We start from the raw sequence: 21499 nt of genomic DNA, 5'->3' as shown, positions 1-21499 counted from the left end.
AACACTGTGGGAAGAACATTGATAAACAAAGTTGGGAAGAACATTGAGTAAGAAAGAACATTGTAGGAAGAACCTTGAGGAAAAACATTGAGGAAGAATATGGGGAAGTACATTGTTGAAAAACATTGTAGAAACAACATTAAGGAAAAACATTGTGGAAAGAACATTGAGGTAAGAACATTGTGGAAAGAGTATAGAATCTATATTATAAGTTCTAACTCAGCGTTATAAGGATTATGTTAACTTTATGAATTACACATTGAGTATTCCATACATTTTTAAAATTTGAATTTGTCAATAAAATATCAGCAAACAAAATGCCAATCTTGTCGTACAGATTGCACATCAACTTGAAAAAAGCTCACGATGCAGTTGTGGTTAGAAGTGATGGAAAGGCAGCCTCAGCAACACCTCCCCCACAATCTTCCTCACATTCATCTCCACCACCAGAATCAATTGGCAACCAAGTAAAAGTTGTTAAAATAAAACATGAAACATTGATTGATAACACCGATAGATTAGGCGATACCAAATACTTAACTGTTGGCGCTAATGACAAAAAACAGCAATCGCAACAAATCACGTCATCAACAAAAGCAAATAAAATCGAGATGGTATCGAACCACAGTGGTAAAATAAAAAAGAATGAGGAAGGTCTGATGAAACACGAAGAAATGTCAAACGGTTCACACAGGAATGTGCTAAACGCGGAATTGATTGAAGACCACACCACTTCCAAGTTGCAGGTTGTCGTACGTCCTGAAATTATTTGATGATGATGATGATGATGGCAATGATGATAATGATAGTGCTACAGCAGTTGGTGGATGGTGTCGATGGTGAGAATGATTTTGGAAGAAATAAGCACTATGTCACTCCCGTAATGATGCTAAAATTTGCATCATAGCAACGCAAAAGAATTGATATTTTTTATACATCCATGAAAGTTAAGCAGTGCACAATAATTTAAATGGTTTTTTTCGTTAATTTTCAGAACATAAATATAGAATCAAAACAAAATAATTTTAGAAATAAAAAGAATTATATCAACTAATTTTAAACCTAGGTCGTTGTATGGTATTGGTTTCAAATTGTAAAGCAGAAGTTTATAAACATTTGCACTTGAAGTCGAAGTCGAAAATTTTTCCCGAAGTTGGAAAATTTCAATTAAGTTGTAGTCGGTCAGATTTTTAGCTGACTTCGACACCCTGACTCCTTAACTGGGTGTGCAAAGTGATCTGTGCACGCGTTGTTGTGCTTCAGTGTGAAAGCATGAGTTGACGTGTGCTTGTGCGTGCAGAGCTTTTATGGCATTTTATGGCTTGTTTGAAATTAAGTGATGAACGACACGTGAGTGGCTCTTCATTTTCCAACGGCATAATAAAGGACGAACTCAATTTAAATAAAAAGCAATTTCTGTTACTCTCTGTATTCTTTTCTATATCGGTCTGTGTTGCATCGTCTGCATGAAAATGAAGGGTAATATCCTAATCATATCCTATGGCCTTGATTGTCATCATCATTGTTATTATGTAATTTTCATCATCATCAATATATCGTCATTGGTATAATTGTTATCGCTGGCGTCGTTGTTGTCATCGAAAGGGGCTTCCAACGTTTGGTGGAATGGCACCGCCTGCTCCCTCCTCCTCGGTGCTTGAAGAGCCTCAGATTCTGCTGAGCAGCAACGTCAGATCTGATGTATCATCATCTACTATTGTTAAGGAAGGTCAGTGTCCGTTACGCCAATGATGATAGAAATGATGGTGATGACGAAGATGATGATAGTGATGATGAGAATGATGATAGCGATGATGATAGTAATGATGATGGTGATGACGACAATGATGATGGTGATGATGAGAATGGCGTGTGATGGTGGTCTTAAATATGAGGTTTCGTAGCATCTTTAGATTCAATAATTAATTAACATGCCGCCGCAAATACCAGTCATGTCGTTTTCGATGAAAATATGATGAAAATGGCGTGATGAAACTGATCTTATGATAATTTTTCAGATTCAGAGTCGTCTTCCTCACCGCTATCGCCAAATCAGACAATGCTGGTCACTATGGCAACATTGGAACGTGCTTCTAAAAGGGTTGTTCATAATTTTTAATACTTGGTATTAGCACCAAGTCAACGCTCTGCTGTTTCAATTTATTGTAATTCTTATTATCGTAATTATTGTTTCGTTGTGAAAGTGAAACAATCAAAGTTGTTTTGCTTAGAAACTAATGTAAAGAAATTACACATGGTATGATATCTATGTAAAGGGTTAGGGTTAGAGAAATATGAACCTTCAGATTCGCTGTGTAATGGAGGTGAGGTGGCTGTCCTGATTAATTAATGAGTCTATTGACCAAAATTTATATGGTCAGATGTCATTAAAAGTAAAATGCAAAAATTATCCTAAATTGAGCATATGAGGAATATCTAAGAGTGAATAATAGTAATATTAATAATTTAAATTCCGTCATCATTTCGTTAGTGTTATAATGCGGTTTAAATGTTTCTTTGCAGTTATCAGAAACTCGTGTGAATCAGCAGCAACAGCGCCAAGATGTACTTCACTACGAAGTTGTCATATCATCAGAAAAAATGGAGCCTCACAAGGGTGTAGAAGTTGTTGTCTTTAATGACGATGAAGAGGATTGCAGCGATATTGATGGTGGAAATAATGATGTTGGCGATGTTGGTGTTGGTGACGTTGGGGGTGCTGATGGCATCAAACGTAATGAAAATGACGATGATGCGCAGGATCAGGTTTTCAAGAGTTTTTTGAACATAAATATGTCCAACTTGAATCAAACAATTGATGAGAATTATTATCGTCGTCATGCTCGTCAGCAATCTGGCCAGTTGTACCTCGTCAAAATGGCTGAAGTTGATGATGCCGATGTTTATGGTACAGAGGACGATGGGAAAAATAGAGGACGCTCTGATTATTATGTCAGCAGCAGTAGAACAAGTTGTGCTAATAACGATGGCGATGGTCTCACTAAGTTTGCAGTCAGAGACTTTGACGAAGAAACTTATTGATCAGTTTTGAATAATATTACTTGTTAAGACTTTGTTACTGACATTTTAACTAATAATATTAATGAAATAATTGAGAAATCACACCATCAAAATATTCTCGCATTTTTATGAACAAACTGTTTCTATTTTAACCAATCATCTTGTTTTATCTCAGCCAATAGCTTCCTAAAACGTCACATATTAGAAATAAAGGTATGTCCTGGGACACTTAACATATCAAACCATATTTCAATTAAATTTCCGCTTAACACGTTATCATACGCAGTTTCAAATATTTGTATCATTTTAAAAGCAATCGTACAAAGCTTTTATTTTGCATGCATTTAAGATTATTTAGTGTATGAGGTGGTGGTTCTAATTGAAGTTTTGTAATATGTTTTATAACGGGTATATATATATATATATATATATATATATATATGATATGTTGAAAGGAGACCATATTTTATACAGTACTATATGAATTCTACAGAATACCAATTCGGTAGAATTCATACAATACTGTATGTATATATATATATATATATAACTATTTTTCTGTTGTTCTGTTGTATTTCATCATCACTTTTTTTATATATATATGGAGTGATATAATTTTTTAATAATATTAGCAACAACGATATTACGTATGATTTGATTTAAACTGAAGAATACCTTTTTGTCGTTCCTAGCTGTAGATTTTGTTTCACTATCAAATTACATTCTAAAACATGTTAACAAAGTCTATTGCAAGTCTATTAAAATGTTTTAATTATACCAAAATGAGAAATATTTCAATTCAGCTTCAGGATGATCGAAAATTTTATTATTCAAAAATATTATTAACAACGTTCATCGGGATAAATCTTATGTTGTGAGGTTCAGCTTCTCTGACGTCAGTCGGAAAATGTCGTCCGCTCGTTTAGTTGTCTGCTTACATCTACATGGTTGAACAGTTAAAATTAAAAAATTCAGCCTCAAAAAATTTGTTTTATCAATAGTTTCATATTTATATAGTTCACATCACAATTCTGCAAAATCAATCTAGTTTAAATACCAATATGCGCCAGTCAAATTCAGGTTGGTGCTTGTATTGAGTTACAGATATTGTAACGCGTAAAATAAGCGGCGTATTGTAATCCTATTTTGCGTGTTACGGGCTCAGTCGTTCGTTGAATGAGTGGGTGTTTAGCTGGACCCGAAAGATGAATATAAGTGACACCGAAGTTGCCATTCTTAGTGTGCGTATTTTTCAAAGATTAGTTATGTGTTTACCATATATGTCTGCTGTATTTGTGTTTTTTCTTCCTTAGTATAATTAAAGCTTTTCTATTTAATGGTTCACTCCTTAAACAATGCGTAAAATAAAAATTTTGTACACGAACTTAGCAAACTTGACTACAACTTAAGGACCACAGTTAAAAGAATTGAGAAGTTGGAGCGAAAAATAAGCAATGCTGAAAATGCTGTGATTTTCTTGAATAAAATGTATATCTGGCAGTTTCAATCCAAAATATCAGTATGTCAGTATCAAGTCCACACTCGGTTCACTATTCAACATTTTCATTGATGATTTAGCTCCTCTCTAAAATTTGTTATCTGATACTACGATAATAGCAAGTGGCAGCTCGGTGCAAAAAGTCGAAACTCTCGTGAATACTAAACTTCTACATTTGTCTAGATGGATGTCAAGCAACTTTTTAAAAATTAATATACCCAATCTTAAAATCTTAACTAATTCGAAATTTTGGTCAATAATTTTTCATAGTTGTAGTATACTATAAAGAAGATGTGAAGTATAAAATTTTTAAGTATTATTATAGCGAGTAATTTAAAATGGAAGAATGATATCTTTCTTATATATTATCAAAAAATGACCAAAAATACAGGTGTTATATAAAAATTAAAGATGTTATTTCCTAAGCATATTCATATTTGCAATAGTCATTGAGGAGCGCTGTTGAACATCGCGGAAATAGTGCTTTATAAACTAATTGATTGTTGATTGATCGATCGATCGGATCGATCGATTGAAATAAATAAAGTTGTTTATTAATGAACAAGATGATGACTTAATGAGTTAGTTAGATGATCAATATGAAAAATAGAAAACTAGATTGAATTAAGGGTAAAGTTTTATTGAGGGCTAATATATTTAAGGTGTCATGTGATGAAGAACTTATTTGACTATCTTTTGGAATCGTTTTATTTTTGTGATTTTTTTGGACCATACAAACCCATAGTGGGCTTTGGGTCTGTGTTTCGAAATAAATAAATATTTCAGCCTCCACCGCAAAATTTTCTTTCAAAATTTGAGGAACGGACTGACGGAACGACAAAACTCCCGTGGTCTGATGACTTAAGATGACTACGTTTGTGTATTTTCGTTGACTCTATAGTGAGGTATCTATGGGCCAATTTATCTAAATTTTCTCCAGACTCCAGTATCATTTTATTCACGTTTATTCGTATGATTCTCAGACTTCAACTTCAAAGCTTATCTCCATTTGTAAATGCTGTCATTTAAAAACCATTTTCATTTGAAATAAATTATTTTATGTGCAATATATACTCAATGGATCATATAATGATAGTTATTTTGGGATCATTTGGGTTTATTGGATAGTTTATTTCTTGTATATGTCGTATATGTCGTAATTGTTATTGTAGTATTATGTGGCTTATCTATCTTATGTAATTTTAAATTTGAATGATTTGTTTGTCTTTCAATTTCTGTGAATGGTCTAACAAATTCATCAACTCACGTAAATAGCAGTTTGCTGATTGACTGGTTGAGAACTGACATATTAAAATAAACATTAACAACGTGTTTCAAAATTTTAAATTTCAATGACGTCACAACAAAGATTTTGTAAATAATGCGAACCAATAAAAACCAATTATAGCAATCAGCACATACTTTTAATAATCGCGTAATTATTTCTTTTCCAAAATTAACTGGGTGGCATCAGGTTGGTCATTTGTTGATAACATTTGTACAGGACTGGCATGCATATATATATATATATATATATATATATATATATATATATATATATATATATATATGCATGCTGGTAAAAGACCATAATTAATGCAGTAATTTATAAAATCTACCGATGTTATAGGATAGTTTTTTATAACATTTCTTATTATTTCTAACCAGATTCTTTTCGTCATTATTTATTTTATTAAAGTTAGAATAATATACAGTTTTCCAATACATTCTCCAGTGTATAGGACCTATTTCAATTTTTCAATCATCATCAGAACTGGTTGCAGCGGTTTATATAGAAAGATAATTTGTATAGCCCAGTACTGATTGCAGTTTATATCGGGAATTTTTCTAACAAAGGCCTGGAATTTATGACACACACACACACACACACACACACACACATATATATATATATATATATATATATATATATAATAAATTCCAACCGGTTTATTAGTGTTTATCAACTTATATACAAATTTTTCAATTTGTCATAGTAAATTTTTATCGACAAAATTAAGTCTTTAGAATTTTTCATTAAAATTTCATGTTTCTTTTTTGAGCTCATTTGTATATATTGTTAATAATATTAAAACTATAATATTACTAATTAATAAATCAATAAATAATGCACTGACGATGACGGTTTAACGTCGAAATAGATCTATCTGAAATAATTTCAGATAAATTCAAATATAAGTTGATAAACACTAATAAATCGGGATAATTTACTACATATTATCAAGAATTGGCCTTCTACCAGTATGTATTTTGTTATATATATATATATATATATATATATATATATATATATATGTATATATATATAGTAATATAATATATATATATAACATAAATACAATTATATATATGTACACACACACACATATATATATAATTTATATATTATTTATTCAGACAACGATTAAGCTCATGAAATGTCAACACTTAAAATTTCTAATTTTAAAATAAATGAAATATTAAGTAATATAGATTAGTGTGAAAAACTGTAAAGATACAAACAAATGTTGCTATTTGTTCCAAGGAAAAAAATAAATTTTTATTAAGAAAAAACTTTGAACCAGTCTGAAATTTAAGAAAAAAAAATAAAATGTTCTTTACAGCATAAGAGCATGTTCGGGAAGGGATTCGTTCATAGGTCCATCTGAAACTTCTCAGTCGGTATGGAATAGCCCAGCCAATAAACAATATTAAAAATTAAGAATGACACTGGAAATATTTTTCGGGCAAGCTTATCAATCTTCCTGGCCTTCAAGCGGCTTGCCTCAACATCGACAACACTGGGGTAGCTTCTCGTCGTCATTCTTTCCTTTACGTACTGAAATTGTTTTATTTTCATTTAAAAAATAAAATTTGATAAAAAAGTAGATAATGAATTAAAGTCGATAATTTTTATCTACATGTACCAAAATGAAAAACTTAGTTTTGTCATTATTTCAAGGTAGAATGAAGTGGAGGTGACCAACCAGCCAACAGTTTATGAATACGGACTGAGATGCAGATTCTGTGTTCAACTGAAATAACAGTATTACATTAATATAACATTAATAACACATTAATATAATATTGATGTAACCTTAATAATGTTACAACCACTGCAATGGTCAAATTGTGTTATATTGTTTGTTATCTTGATTATTCGTTATCTTTGTTATTTCTGCTATATTTGTAATCTTTTGATTGTAAAAATCTACTATGGAGCTCTAGAGGCTATATAAGAGAGGTTTTCAGTGAGGTTTGAAAAGGGGTCGTAAATGTGATTCATGTTGTCACTTGGATTAGTTTAGTGTTTCTATTACTGTTGGCATTCAAAAAAAACCGTTCAACAAAGTTAGCTTTTGAATAAGTTGCGTTCATTTATCGGAAATCTTAAACCTACGGAATAACGATAACTTGAGGATTTTGGGAAGCTACAACACTGGTGTTGGAAATATAGAGATCTTTTGAAGTTATAACATTGGTGTTGGTTTGGTTGAAGTGTTACAACAGTATAAGACCAATTTAACATTGATATAGGTAAAGGTTAAAAAGGTTAAGGATCGATTTCTCTTGTGCACCTGCTTCAGAAGTTTCAACGACAAACATACAAAGTATATGAATACGCGTAGAAACCACGCATCACACATGTTGCATATGATAGGCGAGGATCTTTTGCATTCGAACCCAATCACTACAACAGCAGGACCAGGCGTCTTTAGCCATTAGTAGCAGTAATACATCACAATGCTGATAATAATTTATTTGTGGTCGGGCGGCGGGATAGTCTATTGGTCAAGGTCGCCTGGTGCTGTTTCGCAGTGCCTGTAGTGATTGGTTCAACATGATTAAAACATCCCCGTTCATCGCGTGCATCGTGTGCGGTTTAAAACGTTTTCATATACACTGTCCGTGTGTTGCTGGTTCCTCTGAACCTAGGAGGTGTGTTGTAGACCTTTAGCCTTTTGCACGCATCCCTGGTTATTTTTAATTTGTATGTACGACTACAGACAAACTACCGATTTCCGTGTGTTGTAAAAAATTATACCGCCTCAGTGAAACTGAAAAATGAAACTGAAAACAGTCATCACAGTAATAATAATAATAATACAGAAAATGTTTATAAAATGTCGTAATTTTTAATATATTTGAAGTCATAGAATAAAAAATTTATACATTTTCTCTTTATAGACATCATAATTAAAAATACTAGACATGAAAGATGATGTTCAAATAATAAGAAAAGTAGAACAAACATCTATGGTGGAGTCGTAGGAAACGAGAGGCACCCTGCCCACGTCAACTGTGCGGATTCGAACCCCTGTCCTGGCAGCCACATTTACAAAGGCATACTCAACCAAAGAGCAGAAGACAAATATTAAGCAAACAATCATCCAGACATCGATGGCTTTTATGTAAGACACGCGGGGTAGTAGTTCGTTTATGCTGACACTCTGATCGATGAAAAGCAATACAAATAATGTGTTAAGCAAAACGTAACTATGCACTTAATCAACAAATCAAAGAATTTTGATAGCATGAATTTGATTAGTGGTGCGCCAAACATTTGGTCAAAATTAGACATTAGGCTTTGGCCCTTTTTAAAACCCAATAGCCAAAAATTGCAATTTATGTATAAGGCATGATTTTAAAACATTTTTCTGCTTCTTTAATTGTCTTTGTGAGGGATTTGTTATGTTCCAACCATCAGACACTCTATGCATAATGAAGTTTTTGATTTGTTAGTGAATTTAAATTCAGCAGTATTATAATGTATGGTCGCAGTTTATGCAACTCTTTGAGCTTGTTTACATGAAAAGACAACACAAATATATTTCATTTTCAGTTAAATCACACCTGGGTTGTAGTAGTGAGGGCAGTTGTTATTCCCAAGGACACACGCGCTGGCGCGCCATCAATGTTGATCCAGAAGCTGACCCAGCTCATAATGACGATGAGACTGCTGGGAACAAAAACCTGGATGAGAAAGTACCTGATATCTCGCTGGATCACAAAACGAATTTCTGCGCATGGGAAAATTCCTTCAGAGGGGTGATAATGATAAAAGCTAATGAAGGGTTGTTGATTGTTATGAACTCAAAAGTGGCGGTGTCATTTTGAACTGAAAACTTTTTATGATTTGGACTTTTGCAAATTTTGTACTTGTACTGCTTAGTAGACAAAAAAAATATTATATTATTGAAAATTATTTTAAAAAAAATAAAAAAATTGAAATAATGAAAAATCAAAGTTCACCGGCTGTATAGTTAGCCGAACAATCGACCATGATGGTCTTGACCAGATTGAACTGAGGCACCCTCACCCCCTCGTAGAAGTCGATCGGTTGAGGCAGCCAGTTATAATACATTGTCTTCGTTTCGTGCCCAACTATGTGGTGTAGAATATCATTATGAAAAAAATATGATGAAGACTGTTATGGTGATGATGATGATGATGATGGTAATCTTGATAATGATGATTACTGAATGACGGACTTTTTGGTCGTGAATTAATTATATATTCTCAACAAATTTATTGAGTTTTTTTATTGCGTTGGTTGTTGATTTTGCTGAGCTCAACTGCTTCACAGGTTTCACAGGTTAGGCCTATTATATTTTTTGTTCTCCACTTGAGAGCCTTTATTATTTAAACAAATTGCTATGATGCGTTTCATCTTTAAAACCCCTTTAATGTTTCATGTACATTTGCTTATATCTTATACAGGCATCCTAACAAATTTAGGAAAAATTTCATTTTTAATATTTGTAATTGTCAAATTAATTATAAATAATCAGTAAAAGCATTAACACATCCTTGTGTATATTTGTATTTTAGCTTGTTGTTTCACTATGTCATTATTAGTAAAAACTTTTCCAACATCTTCAACAACAACATAATTATCACTAACAACATCATCACCAACAACAACATCATTATCACCAACAACAACATCATCATCATCACCAACAACAACAAAGGCATCATCCTCACCAACAACAACATCAACAATGGCATCCACTAACAGCTTTCAAACTGCATAGGACAGTTCTGCGTATCCAGCGGGTACTTGTGCAAGGTCATCGGACAAGATAAGGTCACTGTTATTCTGGTGGTTATAATCGAATCATCATTCGTCTTCATGCTTCCAATCAATGAAATGAAGATGTCACAATGGAGTTGACGTTGATGCTGGTGAATGTAACTAAGAAAATATCTAATTAGATCGCATTTGCGCAATGAGAGCATCATCTATCGATGCAACCACACGTTGACCAGAAAATACTAATCATTGCAAGAAGAAAGAAATAGAAGGAACACCAACCTAGTAACGTACCACACGTGACCAGTACAATTTACTGTCAACATCCGGTTGGCGACGGTGACGTCATGAAACTTGGCCGCTCTTTTCTCGTTCCTGAAGTAGGTGTCAGGCACCCAGATGATGTTCCATGATTCATCCTTAATGGTTAAAAGATTAAAAAAGGTTAAAGGTCAATTACACTCTTCCAAAATTCAGAAGATTCAACAATATGTCACAAACATCGTATATGAATACATGCTAAACGATGCATTACATAAAGCATGTGACAGGAAGGGATCTTTTTGTCATATTTGAACCCGGTTACTGCGAAACAGCTCCAGGCGACCTTAACCACAAGGCCATCACGCCATCCTTGCCTTGGCGATGCGTGTTCATAAACAAATATGAATAAGGTGAATAACAAAACATGAAAATAACAACTCAACGCGACATGTCATGATGTGGTTAGAATGGTTGAGTAAAAATTTCAAATTTTCATATCATGCTCAGTGATCTGATTTTGTTGTTGTTGTTGCCTAGAAAGTTGACTGTTGTATGTGTTGAATGTTTGCTGATCACATGACCGTGTTTGTGAAAGCAACCTGCATTCTTATTTGCTTCTTGGGATCTCCTGAGGTGCCAGGAGCTCTGTAAGGAGGGAATGAGAGACGCGGATCTCTCCAGGCCTGTCGGAAGTACATGCTGATGGAATAATCCTGCAACATTCAAAGTTTCATTTCAAATTATTAACGAAAAGAAATTTAAACAAAAAGACAAAAATTTCCAAAAATTATTTCAACTTGCAAAAATTGTAACGTAAATTTGCTCAATAAGAAACAGCCAATTAAATATAAAGCAAGTAATGGGAATCTTGAAAACACATTGTGAGACACCTCCGCACTTTATTTGCTCACATAAATATAATCAGCGCGTGTTTAAGTTCGAGCGATTGGGATGGATCAGTAAATGTTGAGAGGTCATCGAAATTGGACGAGAAATTAACCACTGGTGAGTGATTGGATAAGAAGAAGAAATGCCCGCCCGTGCTCCGCCACACAGTACGCCAGCAACCTTTTTGATCAAAAGTATTGCGCATTGTTGAGAATCATTTTGCAGCAGAACTTGCTGGCGATCATCATCATCCAGCAAATCGTAGAATGCATCAGGAATCATACAATTTTACTCTCTGAATGTATTTAACTTATTCGGCCTTGTTTAAACTAATATATTTTAAAATAAACTAATTGAAAAAATCAAATAAACGAAAATTTTGCAATCTCTTCATTAAAAAATTGTTTAAATTTTTTTTATTAAACAGAAAATTAGGTTTTAGATAAAATTCTTGTAGCTTATGTTCGAATATTCTCTTCTTAATAATTCTAAACTATTTGATTTGACGATCAATAGAAGAGAGAAAATAAAATTAGCACATGTGCTTTGTTGCGTCAGTTAAATTAAATAAAATTAATCTAATTTAATTAAAATCATTCGGCCGGTTTCTCGTTGGTTGCATGTTTGGTTAATTAGCAACAACACACCATGTTAATGTGCTGGACACGTTCCTGAGATGCTAATTACACCTCTTTCAAAAAACAATTTTTGATTTAATTTTTTTTTAATTTTAATTTTTTTAATTTCAACTTTTTTAATTTATTATGTTAGATTTATTGCATTGTTTAATAATGCTTTCACAACTGTCAAAAATGGCGATATAAAAATATTTAAAACTCATCGCACTATGTTCGTACACCTTATATCACCACATGATACAACACTGTCACACAACCCACACCTCAACCCACTCTCCACCTCAACACACCACACACCTCAACACGCCCCACACATCAACACGCCCCACACCTCAACACACCACAAACTTAAACACACAATTCAGTGGTTGCAAAGTAGACGGACTATTGAACATACAAGCAAACTTTTAATGATCTTTTAAATAGATTTGTAGCACAACGTGAGGTACAAATTCGTATGAAATCGATGGTTGTCGCAAAATTAAAAGCAGTGTGAGCGGATGTCTCAGCGACCAAGGTCGAATTATGATTTAGTTCGTTGGAGGCTGGAGACATTGAAGTAGCAGAAGCAGCATTTCGTGAAAGAACAAAGTTATTGGAGACTGGAGTCCTGTCATCTCCGAATCGAAACACTCTAAAAAACTACAGAATTTAGTTTCATCATTAATGTTTAGGAAAAAGTTAAGTGCGTTGTTGACTGCTTCCATCTGGCGCATGATTAACTGCAGTGCGTCTCTTCAAAGTCGTCAACGATGTTGAATGTGACCTCGGTTCAACGAACCCTTTTGATCATTTTTATGTGACCTCAGGTAAGGAATTTAAATTGACTATAGGATCTTCGCTCTTAAAATCATGCTTCCTTGATCCAGTGCCAACATTCATACTGAGAAAACTACTGGAGAATCAGCTCAAATTTTTACTGCACTTCACTTCATCACTTCATCAAAACTTCCGAGCTCTCAAAAAATAACAATCAATAACAATTCACTGTTTAAAAAACAAATCTACCGTCAGATTTAGTTAGCAGATATCGGCCAGTATCAAATCTAAGTTTTAATTCTAAAATAAAAAAAGATAATCGCCAAGCAAGTTTGAAATATTTTCAAAAGCACAACGACGCGTTGTTGCCAAAATTGCTGAAGATGCTCTCGGATGTTTGAGGCAGTCGACGATGGAATCATTATCATGATCGCCCCATTGACGCCGGCTAAGATGAAGTTTAAAATTGTGTTGTTGGTCAGAGACAGATTATCTAAGTGACCAGCTGGCATCGGTGTCAAGGGTTCAGGAAATTTGGTCAGTCCGGCGTTTTGATCTTCTTACTCTGAAAGGCTGAGATTTGCAGCGGTGGCCGCTGAAGTTGAGAGCTCACGCCCTGCGCCCTTAATGAATAGCTCTAGCACTAAATGAACTCCATTTAAAAAACTGCTGAAAATGTACACACACCCTAGAAGGTGCTTCTGAAGAATTTTCGAGAGAGGCGCTACACAAATCAAAATACAGATACAGACACTACACATTTTATGCCACCACCACTCATGACTCCACACGTCTCGTGATGGGCAGGCAGCGTGATTGCGTAATGGTTAATGGCGCCTAGCCCTGCTGTTACAGTGACTGGATTCGAATTCAAAGAGTTCCCCGCCTATCAAACGCAATGCTTTTGATGCGAGTTTTTCCTGCGGTAGTTGTTGATACCTCTGAAGTAAGTGCACAAATGAAAATGACTTTTAACCTCATGACGCCACACACCTCAACAGACCAGCACCACACCATAGACTACACACCTCGTGCTCTTCTCAAACCTTCTTCCAAAGCGAATCAAACGGTTGTGTGTTTTAAATTGCATTATTAAATTTATTTTTTAAATATTGTGATAATAATAATAATATCATTACTATTATCATCAACATTATTATTATTAGTTGTGTATATTATTATATGTATTGTATATATATATCTAGTTGATGTGTGGTGTCATAAGATGCGATACGCGTGTGTCATGAGGTGTGTGGTGTTCGGAGATGCGATTCAATTCATAAAAGAAAACACACACACACATACACACACCACATACACACATGCACACATACACATACTCACACACACCTGTAGGGACGACGACAACAATCAACAATTTAATCACTTTTATGTATATATATTCGTTATTATATATATTATATCATATATGTTATTATATACGTTAATTATAAATATATATATATATATATATATATATATATATAATTATTCGATTTCACAATTAATATTATTCCACAATGAAATAAGTTATGGAATAAATTATTATGGATGGGAGAGTGAAATGAGAGTGAGGGGGCCTACCATGGTCTGCTCGCTGATGGAGAAGATGCTGATGATATGTATACCCAGCGACACCTCTGTGGCTCTGTCTGTAGTGTGGTGGTGATGGTGATGATGATGATGATTGTGGTGATGATGATGATGATGATGACTGTGGTGATAATGATGATGACTGTGGTGGTGATGATGATGATGATGATGACTGTGGTGATAATGATGATGACTGTGGTGGTGGTGATGATGATGATGATGATTGTGACGATGTTGATGATGATAATGAAGATGATGTTGACAATGGCATTAGTATTAAGAATGAAGATGAAGAAGAAAATGATGACAATAGTATAATAATACTATAATAGACGATGATAATAGACGATGATGATAACGACATGATGGATATATGTGATGATTACAAAGACATGACGAAGATGCTGTAAGTAATGAATCACATCACATCTCATCATTATCATCACCACCATCATCATATTGCATGTTATTTGGTCATGTGATGATGATGATTCACTTTAACCTCAGACAGTTGAGTGAGTGACGTCATGACTCCAGTCATTCTTCCATTTCAACTCGCACATTCATCACTTTTCCTTCCATCGCCAACCAGCATCATCATCATCGTCGTCGTCATCATCATCATCATCATCATCATCGTCCTCGTCATCATCATCATCGTCGTTGTCATCATTATCATCAACAACAACAAGACTAAAATTAGCATGTCAACGTGTTTGAAAGTTTCATCATACTGCACAAGATCTCAACGATCGAACGAATGAATGAATGGATAGATAGATGGATGGATGAATGAATGGATGGATGGATGAATGAATGAATGAATGAATAAATGAATGAATGAATGAATGAATGAAGGAACGAACGAACGAAATAACGAACGAACAAACGAACAAACGAACGAACGAACGAACGAACGAACGAATGAATGAATGAAGGAAGAAATGAATGAATGAAGGAATAAATGAAGAAAGGAAGAAATGAACGAACAAACGAACGAATGAATAATGTATGAAGCCTGATGAACGCCCCGCCATTACAAGAATCACATCACACGTTAAATTGCTCCAGCAGGTTTTATCTCAATGAGTTCTGCAACCATCATCATCATCATGATCATCATCATTACCATCATCGTCATCATCATCATCATCGTCATCATCATCATAAATGTTGTCGTCATCATTATCATCATTGTCAACATCAAAATCAGTACTTTAATCATCATCACCACCACCATCACCACAGTACCTCTGTAAGGAGCCTCCAAGCGGTTGTAGTCAACTGTGATCTTCTTGGCGATGTTAGTTGGGCTGGTAATGATGATGTTGTTGATGATGATGATGATGTTGATGATGATGATGTTGTTGTTGATGATGATGATGTTGGTGATGATGATGATGTTGTTGTAGATGATGATGATGTTGGTGATGATGATGATGTTGGTGATGATGATGATGTTGTTGTTGATGATGATGATGTTGGTGATGATGATGATGATGTTGGTGATGATGATGATGTTGGTGATGATGATGATGACATTGATGGTGATTATGATAATGCTGATAGCAAGGAAAACATCAAGAAACCCATTATATTTTGGTTTCTACACACCCACAAACTTCCCACGCAACTTTTGCAAGAGACCATTCAACTGACTGAAGCATCTTCAAACTCAACATGTGCTGAGTTAGTTCACTTTTATAATTTTTTTTAAAGAATTTTGCCGACTTTTTAGCATTAAAAGCTGAAAAATTCTTTGCGACTTCTCTTCCCCTAACTTTAGAGCACTGGATAGCATTTATAATTCAAACCTCCGTCCTCCACTCACCTCTTCCTCATCATTACCTCCTCACTTCATTCTTTCTTTCTTCAGTCCATGATTGAGTTGAACTCAAAAACTCAAATCATTCATAAGCGTCACATGATTGAAAAAATTACTGATTAATTGAGTGAGTGAATGAATGACTGAACGATTGATTGATTGTTGAATAAATGAATTGGGATGCATGCATGGATGTTGAAACGTTGAAGCATCCAACCACCCACCTCATCTCCGTCTCCACGTACTCGTGGATGATCTTGTCGCTGAAGAATTCAACAACATTAATTGTAAAAAATTAAATTACAACATTAATTATATTCAATTTATGTATGTGTATGTGTATATATATATATATATAATATAGGTATATATTATATATATATATTATTTGATTATATATATATATATACATATATATATATATATATTAAATATATATATTATACATATATATAAATCATATGAACACAACATGTGAACACAACATGTGAACACAGCATATGAAAACAACATATGAACACAACATGAGAACACAACATGTGAACACAACATGTGAACAAAACATGAGAACACAACATGTGAACACAACATGTGAACACAACATGTGAACAAAACATGAGAACACAACATGTGAACACAACATGTGAACACAACATGTGAACACAACATGTGAACAAAACATGAGAACACAACATGTGAACACAACATGTGAACAAAACATGAGAACACAACATGTGAACACAACATATGTACGAACACTGCACATGAACACAACGCATGAATAAATGGACGCAGTGTTGAAGCACGGGGCCAGTACAGTGCAATCAACGTTGGACGTGTTAATCATAAAATATTCTCCAACCAACACTCATTTCTTTCTCTCTCAGCTGATCACTTCAATCAAAACTACATTTGTAAAAATATCCACCCAGCGATAATTTGCAATCAGTCGGTGGGTCGGCCAGCGCCGGATGTTTCAAACGCGCTTGTTTTCTATCGAGCAAAATTTTTATAAGTTTTTTAATACTCCCAAAATTATTTTTTGGAAAATAAAGGAATTTATTTATTTCGCAATGACAAGATGTTTTTCTAAATTCTCATTTAAACAGTCATGGAATTTTGGAACTGAAATCACCCGACCCCCCAACTTATCGCAAAATTTTCCATTGTGCACCTCGGCAAGAGCAAAAGCGTCGCCTGTTGATTGATTGGAGCTGTTTCATGAACGCTACTTGAACGCATTATAAAGACTGTGAGTGACCGACGGTTGGGACGAGTAACCTCCACTTGTCTGCCTGCCATTTCAGTTATTAATAATGACCGTTGGAAAACCCTAACTGCTAAAAATAGAGTAAAACAACGAAAACAGGCGAGCGGCGGAATGGCCTAGTTAGTGCTTAAGGTCGCCTGGTGCTGTTTCGCTGAGCGTCAATGACCGGGTTCGAATATGACAAAAAAAGATCCTCGCCTATCACATGCTTCGTGTCGTCAAGCACTTTATAATGCATGCTGTTCGTGTGTTGTCGATTCCTCGGAACTTTTGTGAAGTGTAATAGATCCTTAACCTCTAACGATTCTCAGATGAAGTTCAAAATTAATTACTATAGTTCAATTCTTATATTTTCATGGTATGAAGTATGTATATAATGAAATGAAGGCGTTCTGAGCAAAGTAGTCAACTACGGGAGGGAGGCTGGCGGTCAGAAAAATTTCCCCAACCAGCAACAACTATGATATGTAGATGATATTTTGACCTTTAGTTATTGGAAGCCGAAGATATCCGTCAAACATTGCTAATGACAGTGCAGCTTCGTGCAGTTCATGTCGAAGTAACTGCTTCAAATCAACATCTCGGCCGCTATCAGCAGCAACAATGAGTCTTCGTAATAATAAAGCATCAGACACAGTATATTTGCGTTTAAATTCTTTGACAGGAACAACTTTTCGTAAATGCTTAAATGTTCTCGAGTTGTGTCTTGGAATTGAATGAAATGTTGGGGCATTAGAATGTAGCTGCATTCGATCCTTAACAAAAGTTTTTGTTGCAATATATTATCTATCAAATGCTGTAAGTCTTTTGGATGTCCTCTGAAGCCATTTCTTTAGCTAAAATTTTGAGTAAATAACGAGTGTCAGAAAACATTGAAGAATTGAAACAGATCACTGAGAACCAACCATTACATCAAGTTCTTCACGCACAGTCCTTTGCTTCTCTCTTTCAATATGTGGTTCCTCCAAATCTTTAAGATCAGCTAGACCAAGCATCAAAATGTTTACAACGGCTAACGTATATAAATCGCCATTCCTCTCGTGCTGTTCTTGTTATTCCAATAAGACCTCCAAGTATTTTGCATTTTTTATTTACATGTTTTACAGCATGATTTACATGTATTATTATTATTATTATTATTATTATATATAAAAAATAGTGGTCCGGCTCGAAAAGTGAAATGTTTGAAATTAATGTCAAAGTTTTGAAAGATGGAATATGGAGTTTAAATATTTACAACATTTTTTAATTCTTTTACCTCAAAAACATTTAATTCATCATCAAACTGAATATATTAAGTTGCGCGGTTTTCAAAATTTAATTAAATGACAAATTAGATCCGCCATTTTACAAAATGGCTTCCAGAAGTTAGTCCCACCCATACAAAGCGACCACCGGTCAAAATATCATCTACACTACACTACCATACTAATGAATCTAGCCTAGTGGTTTTGGAGTGAGAGATCTTTGTAATTTTACGTATTTCACTGAATGTGCCTTCCCGCTACTACTCATTTATGTTGAAATGATTTTTAAAAATAGACAAAAAAAATTAATTTCAAAGAAAAAAATTAGCTGGTGCTCCATTTTTGACATGGGACGGACGAACGAACAGATCAAACTGCTCAAGATGGCAACCAAAAGTAAAAATTGAAAAATAATTTTATAAATAAAAATCATTTCAGCCTCTGCTGTGCATTTGTTCATCCCGTGCAGGCAACAAACATGAGAGAGAACATGTAGGTGTGTTCATGTATGTGTTTGTTATTTCTGTGGTGATGTTTGAAACAGTGTATTTATGTTTGTTTTGTTTGCAATGTTATTTCCTTGAAATTTGAGTTCGTTTTAAAATTGTCATTAGTGTTGATTAAATCTAATTTGAATGTTTGGAATTCAGTTTTGCTGATCATATAAAATCCAGTTGAGCGATATTTAATGAGGAAAAAAATAACCGACGAAAAAGCATTGAAAGTTATTTTTTAACGATTTCAAGTTTTTGTTAATCAATAATTTTCTCCCATCAAATCGTTCTTTCCTCATATCGATTAAATATTTTTTCAACGTTAAAACAAATAGCATAAGAAAAACACCTTTTTGAAAACATCTTAGTTTGAAGTGAGTGTTTTTAATCTTTAAAAAAATGTTAAATTTTGTTTTGATATATTGAAAATATCTTATTTCTGTCAACCTATTTGACATGAATTTACATCTGCTGCAGAATATTTAATCCAACTTTTCGACACCAACGTCAAATCGGATCGGATGCACCAACCAGGCGAGTCACGCAATGGAAATGTGTTGCCATTCCGCCGAGGTGTTAATATTGAAACAGCAAGAAATGGCCGCTCCATCCGATTGAAAATAAATTTCCAGCCATCTGCATCTCATTCCACCTGCCATTCAGTCATCAATTTATTCAACGGCCATCAACCGCGATTTAAAAGCAATCTACGACTTTTAACTTTTAATTAAATCGACAATTTGCCGAATAGTAAAAAAACTGATCTGATTTTTACACATTTATCAAATAATTCTTGAAACAAACTTTTCCATAAAAATGGTTATAGGTGTAATTTTGTATTAATTAAACCAATCACAACGCTTTATACAAAACCCCATTTTAAAGAATCAATGCCGTTAAAACACGGTGTTAGAAGCAAGTAACCGGTGCATGACCTCATTTCATGATGTCAATCATGATAACATTAGTTATACATCACCTCCTTACACCACCCCCCTACACAACCTCCCCACACAACCTCCCTACCCAACCTCCCTACCCAACCTCCTTACATCATTTTCTCACATCACCTCTTACATCATCTTCTTGTACCTTATCATTTTTGGTATCATCTTTCAAATCATCTTCCTATATCACTTCATATAGCTTCTTTACATCAGTTCCTGACATCATTTCTCTTATACAACATGCTTGCTATATTACCTTCTTATATTTCTACAGCTTCTCTCTGCATTTTCTCGCAAGTTTATTCGGCCATGGAGGAAGACTTAAAAGAAATCTACAAGAACATCCCGCCATCTGTTCATGGCACGTGCCTGCCAATAAAGCATAATCATTTGCTGAGTATCGTGTAAACAACTGTATACAGGCATCTCTGCGAAGAATATCTTTGGGCCAGGCAAGATCAACATTGAGAAAGCAGCAGTTGATTCAATTTTTCGAAACCATCACATTATTTATAACATTATTGACGAATATTAACCACTAAATCACAGTTCGCATCATCACGCTTCAGTAGATTTGCATTCTAAAAGCAGCAAAGATAAAACAAACTGTTGTCGGTCAGAAACATCCTTGCAAAAAATTTCATCCACAGCATCATGTGGCCGATCCAAGGATGATGCGCAGATGACTTCATATATTTGTTCCATACTTCCATTTTATACTTCCTTTACTTTCCATACTTTCATACTTCACTGTTTTGCCATTTGTATTACCATTCTTTTAACTGTTCCATTTTTTCCACGTGTCCTCCCCGATATTTTATTTGTAATTTATTTCTATCCGTTCTAATTTCATATTTTATTACCAGCGTTTCATACCTTGCATGTTATTACTATTTCTGCGTCTAATAGCGGTTGTCTTACAGGAATAAAAAAATGTATGTATGTATTGTATGTATGTATGTATGTATATGTGTGTGTATGTGTGTATGTATGCATGTATGTATGCATGTATGTATGT

At 34.2% G+C, this 21499-nt stretch overlaps 3 protein-coding genes across 3 annotated transcripts; 1 reads left to right on the top strand and 2 right to left on the bottom strand.

Moving 5' to 3' along the window:
* Positions 1–317: 317 nt before the first annotated feature.
* On the top strand, positions 318–3711 carry HELRODRAFT_193497 (hypothetical protein; the record flags this gene model as incomplete). Its single annotated transcript, XM_009027907.1, has 4 exons — positions 318–746; positions 1606–1729; positions 2019–2101; positions 2524–3711. The coding sequence occupies 4 exons, from the start codon at positions 318–320 to the stop codon at positions 3040–3042; spliced, it is 1155 nt and encodes a 384-aa protein (XP_009026155.1). The 3' UTR covers positions 3043–3711.
* Positions 3712–6702: 2991 nt separating this feature from the next.
* HELRODRAFT_185969 (hypothetical protein) lies at positions 6703–16771 on the bottom strand. The gene is made up of 12 exons (XM_009027906.1): positions 16748–16771; positions 15950–16011; positions 14690–14757; positions 11420–11533; positions 10839–10975; positions 10540–10622; positions 9773–9904; positions 9374–9558; positions 8773–8970; positions 7507–7554; positions 6865–7358; positions 6703–6843 (listed from the first exon to the last, which is right to left on the bottom strand). Exons 1-11 carry the CDS (start codon positions 16750–16752, stop codon positions 7173–7175), a joined length of 1218 nt encoding a protein of 405 aa, XP_009026154.1. The 5' UTR covers positions 16753–16771; the 3' UTR covers positions 6703–6843; positions 6865–7172.
* Positions 16772–17586: 815 nt separating this feature from the next.
* Positions 17587–21194, bottom strand: HELRODRAFT_179058 (hypothetical protein; the record flags this gene model as incomplete). The annotated part of the gene is made up of 4 exons (XM_009027905.1): positions 17587–17720; positions 18278–18548; positions 18699–18805; positions 21089–21194. The coding sequence occupies 4 exons, from the start codon at positions 21192–21194 to the stop codon at positions 17587–17589; spliced, it is 618 nt and encodes a 205-aa protein (XP_009026153.1).
* Positions 21195–21499: the final 305 nt, after the last annotated feature.

The sequence above is a fragment of the Helobdella robusta genome, assembly GCF_000326865.2.
Source record: "Helobdella robusta unplaced genomic scaffold HELROscaffold_51, whole genome shotgun sequence".
Lineage (NCBI taxonomy): Eukaryota > Metazoa > Annelida > Clitellata > Rhynchobdellida > Glossiphoniidae > Helobdella > Helobdella robusta.
Note: the sequence above shows the minus strand (reverse complement) of the source record. Positions and strands in the feature narration are given on the sequence as shown.